The 7500-nt window shown below is 35.6% G+C and overlaps 1 protein-coding gene across 1 annotated transcript in view; it reads left to right on the forward strand.

Annotated features, from left to right (window-relative positions):
- The window catches only part of LOC124426186, a 20518-nt gene extending 13681 nt beyond the window's left edge, over positions 1-6837 (forward strand). Inside the window, exons 16-23 of the mRNA XM_046967570.1 lie at positions 1542-1603; positions 1703-1792; positions 2489-2665; positions 2749-2933; positions 3003-3109; positions 3194-3347; positions 3414-3965; positions 4061-6837. Coding sequence (XP_046823526.1) covers positions 1542-1603; positions 1703-1792; positions 2489-2665; positions 2749-2933; positions 3003-3109; positions 3194-3347; positions 3414-3965; positions 4061-4457 — 1724 coding nt within the window. The 3' untranslated portion in view covers positions 4458-6837. The remainder of the gene's footprint in view (positions 1-1541; positions 1604-1702; positions 1793-2488; positions 2666-2748; positions 2934-3002; positions 3110-3193; positions 3348-3413; positions 3966-4060) is intronic.
- The last annotated feature ends 663 nt before the right edge of the window (positions 6838-7500 follow it).

Below are 7500 nucleotides of genomic sequence, written 5' to 3' on the forward strand. Positions count from 1 at the left end.
AGAGAAAGAGAGAGAGAGAGAGAGAGAGAGAGAGGGAGAGAGGGACGCGAAGGTACAAGGCAAGAAGGCAAGATCGGCGCGCGTTCAAACTCCGTAGAGTCTAAGCGCGAGTTCCGGGTGATCCGCTGACCTCTCGGCCTTTGCAACAACACTCTCACGCTCCTGTAACCCATACTCCCCCTATATCCTCTCCTCTTTCTCTCTCTTTCTCTCTCTTTTTCTTTCTCTCTCTCTCTCTCTCTCTCTTTAGTACGCTCTCTCTTTCCTTCTTCGCCGAAGCTCCGTTTCCCTTGCTCTATCTTCTCCCTCCCTCCTTTCCTCCCTGCCCCTCTCCTTCTCTCTCTCGCTCTCTCTCTCTCTCTCTCTCTCTCTGACTCCTTTACCTCCATTCCCTTTACCTCCATCTTTCGTCCTCTTCCTTTAGCTTTGTCTTTCTATCCTTCTCTCTCTCTCTCTCTCTCTCTCTTTCTTCCTCTCCATCTTTATCTCTCTCTCTCTCTCTCTCTCTCTCTTTCTATCTTTCTTCGTCTTTCCTTCTGATTATTCGCCCACCTCTCCGAACTCCGTCCCTCTTCTTTCCAACCACCCACCCACCCTTTCTCCCCCTTATCGAATACTATAGTCCGTGGTAGCGGAGCTCGCAAGCGTGGCCACGTTGCATTAGCATAATCATTTTTTTATTCCACCGTCTTTTCTTTCCTTTCTTCCTCCTTGCCTCTTATGTTTTTACCTTTCCTTTCTTCTTCGTCGTCGTCATCCTCCTCCTCGTCCTCCTCCTCCTTCTCCTCCTTTTCTTCTTCTTCTTCTTCTTCTTCTTCAGCTTTAGCTTTAGCTTCTTCTTCTTCTTCTTCTTCTTCTTCTTCAACCTCTTCTTCTTCTTCTTCATCTTCCTCATCGTCTTTATTCCTCTTCGTTCTTCCATGAGAAAATCATAGAATCAGAAGACGAATTTTTTGAAATTTTTGTCTTCGATTACGATTACGATTTAACCCCTCCCCCTCCTCCCGAATTTATCATTTTCGTTTTACACGTTCGAATAATTCGCGGGCTATCCTTCTTCTTCTTTTTTTTTCTTTTGGTTTTGTTTCTCCCTCTTCCTCTCTCTCTCTCTCTCTCTCTCTCTCTCTCTCTCTTTTATTCCATCATATCCCTTTTTTTCTTCCTTGATTCAGTTGAGAAAATTTCGTTGAGGACGGGATAGGCATGAAAATCGTACGATCGAATTTTACGATCGACGTTTTCGAAGCGTTGTCTTATCGTGTGCGATAAGAGACGTAAACATTTGCAAGACGCGCAAACGGCAATAACGTTTTGCCACCGTTTTCCATTGTAATAAAAAAAATGTTCGTTGTCGCGTCCGTACACGTGTCTCTTCAATGTACAGATACGTAATTTTTCTCTGTACGTATGTTCTTTTTTCTTTCTTCCTTTCTTTTCTTCTACTTTTTTTTTTTTTTGGTCTTTTTTCTTTCCTTTTTTTTTCTTTTCTTTTTTCCTTTTTCTTCTCTTTTTGCCGATCAAATCGTATTTTTTTGTTTCAGCCCTGAAGAACTGCCCGTCCGAATCATCGAACATGCCAACGCCGAACATCGGATTCTCGAAAGTACTTATATTTCGCTCGTTGCTATCATGATATACTAACGGTTTAAGTCCATTGTACGGAGCGCGAATATATTTTTTACAGTGCATACAATTCTTTCAGGCTATGTCCGGATTTATCATGATGATGACGCAACAAGGAAAATTATTGTACATATCGGAAAATGCTGCGGAATACCTCGGACACTCGATGGTAATCACGATACGTATTTTTTTTTCTTTTTCTTTTTTCTTTTCTTTTTCTTTTTTTTTTTTTTTTATATATATATATGTACAGAATAGTACCGATGTTATTTAACTTTTTATCGAAGGATCAAGAAAGTGTCTTTATCGTTGTCAATGGAATAATTTCAATAGTATTTACAATCAATAGGCTTCAATCAATAGGCTTTCACGATTCGTGAACAATTTTTTTCCCTTTCTTTCTTTCTATCCTTTTTTTTTGTTATTTGTTTCTTTATTTTATATATATATATATTTTTTTTTTTATAATAACATAACTCCAAGTAATAATATATTGAAGGGATATTAATAAAACTTATATCATCTTGATTCAATGTATATAAATGCAATGAATAAATGGATATATTTACGATTGTAAAAATTATAGGATTAATGTTAATTGCAACGTGACGTACGGCTAAAGAATAATTAATTAATAATTAATCGAAAGATTTGATTTTGGAAATTTTTCTAATAAATATTTTATTCTTCTTAACGAAATAATAATAAGTTATTTCTCTGTACGTCGATCAGACAGGGCTGTAATAAATTACAAAAAAATTTATATAATAAATTATTTTATTACGATACGACGAGTATTATGAATTATTGTAAAACATATGAAACATATTTTTATATACATATCTTTAATCGTACGTTCATTCAGGAGGATCTGCTAATTCATGGCGATAGTGTTTACGACGTGATTGATAAACAGGACCATATCGTAGTTCAAAATCAATTGGCAAGAAATAGTCCAGCACCAAACGATAGAAGGCTCTTCCTTTGTCGTATCAATGTATCAAGAAATTCTCGGAGACAGCTTCGTTTTGGTGATCAAAAGGTTAAAGTTCGTGAGATAATTTGATTCGTGAAATAAAAAAAAATTTATTGATATATTTATACGATTAAAAATGAATTCCTTAGGTCGTTCTCGTTGAGGGTCATTTTTTACCATTCGTTCCTGTTTGTAATCGTAATGAATTCGTTTTTCTGGCATCCTGTACACCGGTTGTTTTACCAGAAACTCGAGAGAGTATCGTTCAAGGGGCAACAAATATTTTTACTACGATTCATTCTATGGATATGAAGTACCTGCACATTGACAAAACGTAAGACGTTTTATAGATTGTTATTAGAACAGATGAAATATTAAATGTTACAAGTTAATATAATTACAGGGCTGAAAGTCACATGGAGTACAATCGTTCAGAGCTCGTTGGTGTTTCGTGGTACAATCTCTTACATTGGGATTCGATACGAACGGCTTATTGCAAGCACCAAACAGGTAAAATTCTTTTAATTTGTTAAGTATATATACATATTTTTTTTATTATTTATTGAAACTCTGTAAATATTTAATATATTTTAGTTATACAATCGGATCAAGAACGATCGAGTACAGCATTATTGAGGTTACAAAGTCGTTCTGGAAGATGGTTTTGGGTTCATTGTGTTCTCCAAGTTAAGGAAACGTCGGAAGAGTGTCAGCATCCTATAATAGTATGCACCAATCAAGTATTAAGGTATGTTTATTTCGAATATTTATCTTGGATAATATAATATATTAATTCTAAGATATATCATTGCAGCGATCGAGAGGCTGAAGTGATGCGTTCAAGTTCATGGTTGTATCAGTATTCTTCTCAAGCTAAATTCACTTACGGTATATGTTCAACCGGTCAGACACGTGGCGTGCAATATACTGTTGGAACACAAAGTAGTGGTTCACAACAACAACAGGAATATGTACGTTCGTCGTCATTGGGACATAGTAGCGACGCTGAACAATCCCCGTCGATTTGCAATTTGGATCAAGAATCTCATAGATCCACTAAGACGGAACCGGTCGATTATCCAAGCAGATTACCTTGGGACGATGTCGAACCGGTCGATATGTCCATCGGTAGTGCCCAAGAACACGATAACAGAAATTTACAGTTTCATTCTCAACATGGAAATCATCATCATGGGCTTGGACAATTCTCTGGTAGATATCATAAGTCCCATCAAAAAAGTTCTTTGCATTTGGCGGGATACAGAGCGAAGTTTGTGCAGTATCACGGGCAGTTTAGCAGTGGCACCGACACTCCGAAATATTACATCACCGATCTGGACAAGGAATATGGATGTACCGATCAGCGGTGGGTAAACGATGTTCTATCTTTCATTAGCGAGCAAATTCGTACGGTTGACGGTCAATCAGGTTTGATGTGATACTCCTTCCTGACGCGAACAGGAGTACCGTCCACAAACGACTCCCAACGAAAGTTTTACCAGCATCGATAACCGTTGGCTCGACCGCCGAGCCAGTCGAGTCCTCGACGGAACACTGGAGTTCCAGTCCAGCATGGTCAGACGCATTGCAGAGGGTCCCGGATGTGGTTCATCAGGAGCTAAGCCCATATATCACGACACCGACGACTCCTGCGGACACACCAGATTCCGATTTACATTCCGAGGCACCGATATTCAATTTCGACTGGGCCGGGGAACAACACGTGCCGAATTTGAAGATAACATTTCGTAGCTCGAATCACGAACCGAAAGATGTTCAGGACGTTCAACCTATTACTTTACAATTACCCCGTAGAAAGGGCCATTCCGGTGACGAGTCGAAGGACTTCGCCAAATGAATGTCCGTTTCTCTTTAGTTAGACCAATCTCTCTTTAATTTAACGACTTTCACGCGCCTGATATTCTTCGACGGCCATTTATATCTGAATATCTTTTTTTTTTCCCATACGATTGTAGTTTATAAATTTAACGGTGCTGTGGATAACCGAGTATATTTTTCGTTAACTCGTTGTCAGCGATTAATCTAATCGGTGAAGAAGTATTGTTGATCTGTGCCTTTTAGATTTTAATGGTATAGTTCTCTTAATAAACGGACCAGCGTCCCTTTTGCTTGCTTACGATTCCTAAAAGAATTGTAGGCGCAAGCAAAGGTACATATGTCCAATTTAGGGCTCATTTTTAAGTAGGAATATTAGTACTTACACGCATTGAAAACCGTGCATTTCATCGTGCATATGTAAAAGTATATTAATGCGATAATGCGAATTAATTATACGATTTTGCGTGAGAAGGGTGCACGATCGATTAACGATTAGAAGGACAACATACATTTTTTTTGTAGGTATAAAAATGAAAGGAGGGGGATAATAAGATCGATATGACAATAAAAATCAATGTATCGTTGCATAGTTACCTTATCACGAAAAAATATGGCGACGACGATGACCACGATGACGACCACGACGATTACTACTACTACTACTACTACTACTACTACTACTATTACTTCTACTACTGCTACTACTATTACTTCTATTTCTACTACTACTATTACTACTACTACTACTACTACTACTACTACTACTATGACGACAAAGAATCGCGAAAAAGCTTTTTTTTTCTTATTTTTTTTTTTTTTTTTTTTTTGTACAACGTTTTACGCGAAACATCAGTATCCACAATTATAGATTTTTACGTGTACTTTATAGGATAGATTTTTCGCAACGTATTGCGAGTATTTTTTATGTAGACGTTCCTGAGCACCCAATGTATAAACGTACAATTTCTAATTAATAATGTTCGCGCATACAGTATCCTTTTATTATCTCTCTTTTTCTCTCTCTCTTTCTTTATTTCTTTTATTTTCACTTTGCCTCTCTCTCTCTCTCTCTCTCTTTCTCTCTCTCTCTCCCTTTCTCTTTCTCTTTCTTCAGGAATTTTATATTATTAATTAGAAAGAAAATAATCATCAATGGCGTCTTCATTCAAAAGACTCGTCCTCATTTTAATTAAACTGCTTTTGAGTTTTTGATTCTAATCAAACGAGAGTAAACATTCATCAGTAATGTCTTTTTTTTTTTTTTCTTTTTTTTTTTTTTTTTTTTTTTAATAATCCTTTTCGAAAAGAAAATAGAATTTAATTGTCTTATACTCGTTATAAGATACTTACTTTATTGACGATTGAGGAACGTTCTCGCGTACTACTGTCAATCAGAGAGATACATTATTTTTATATCTATTTATCCTTCTCTTTAATATCCCGTAGCTTACTATCGCATTTATTTTATTGTCCGTGCCATTTTGCTATTAGACAATTTTTTCGGTTTAGACGGTGCTCTCGTTAAATCATTTCTCTAGTTCGAGTTTCTTTTTCCTTCCTTCACTCCCCTACCCTCCTCCCTAACTACCCCCTACCTACCCCTTAGAAACAATGAATAGACTTCGAGGATGCGACGGATTTTCTTCGTACGATCACGTAATACGAGGAGAACGATGTAACACAACAGCGATAATTCAGGCAAAACAAAAAGACAGTTTACCTTTTCTTTCATTCTTTTCTTTTCTTTTCTTTTATTTTCCCCCATTTCTTTTTTTTTTTTCTTATTTTTTCATTTATTCATTTTATTTCGCTTTTCTTTTTTTTTTTTTTATCTTTTTAATGTTTTTTTTATCTGTTTTTTTTTTTTTTTTTTTTTTTTTTTTTTTTTTTTTTTTTTAACGATTACTACAAACTTCATAGAGTCGCACGAGGAAAGAAAATTTCGAACGCGTTCGCATCGTTTTTTTCAAAACGATCGATAAAATTTAAGGTACACGAGTAACGAGCGAGATTGACCTTGGACGGAAAAGGAAGAAAAGAAGAAAGTAAAGAAGAAGAAGAAGAAGAAGAAGAAGAAAAACAAAAGAAAGAACGAAAAACAAAGAAGAAAGAAAAAGGAAATTCAGTGTGCAGAGAGGAAATAACATGCCTTGGAACTACGTACAATATTTGTATATTAAAGTTTATTCATAAATTTAGCATTACTTTTGTATTCCCCCGTTTCGATCGTATGCGCCGTGGAAGAACATTTGTAAAAACTCTTGCGGCTACCGTTAGCCATGTTGTAAGAGTACCAATTCATTGGAAATATATAAGGCTTTTGGAGGTAATTGAATTATGGAGATTGACACATAAAAATTAATAATAATTATATAAACGTACAAAGGTAAACAACAGGATCAATTTTTTTTTTCTTTTTTTTTTCTTTTTTCTTTTAGGGTTCAAAGAAATTTCTTCTTTTCTTTTTCTTTTCTTTTTTTTTCCTTTTTTTTTCTCGTTTTTTTGATTTTCTTTCGTTCTCTTTTCTTTTTTCCTTTTGCCTCGTTTGTTCGTTTTTTTTCTCTTTTCTTTCTTTTTTTTGTCTTTTTGTTTTCTTTTTTTTTTGTTTTTTTTCTTTCTTCTTCTTCGTAGCCGATATCGCGCATATATAATACAACATTTTGATTGAGAAGATTCGTTAAAAAAAATCTTTATTTGAATTTTAGACATGATTTAAATTCTTTATTTCAAGGACAAGGAACTTCATAAACCTTGCTATGTTAAGAGCAACTTACGTTACGTCATATGGTTCATATCATTTTCAAAATCGCGTACAAAGTTGTATATCCGTGGCGAACTTTGAAATGTTTCATTCTTTCTTTCTTTTCTTTTTCTTTTTTTTTTTTTTCCTTCATTTCCCTCATCGTTTTCTTTTCGTTCAACGTACTTACGTATTTCATATTTGAAAATCAACAGATTTTGATGAATTTAACGCGCAGCGTTAACAGACAACAGGAAACAGATGGAAATTCGACGGATAAAAGAAAAAGGATAAAATATCGATCTCATTATCCCCTCCCTAT

This window comes from Vespa crabro, chromosome 8 (assembly GCF_910589235.1).
Source record: "Vespa crabro chromosome 8, iyVesCrab1.2, whole genome shotgun sequence".
Classification (NCBI taxonomy): domain Eukaryota; kingdom Metazoa; phylum Arthropoda; class Insecta; order Hymenoptera; family Vespidae; genus Vespa; species Vespa crabro.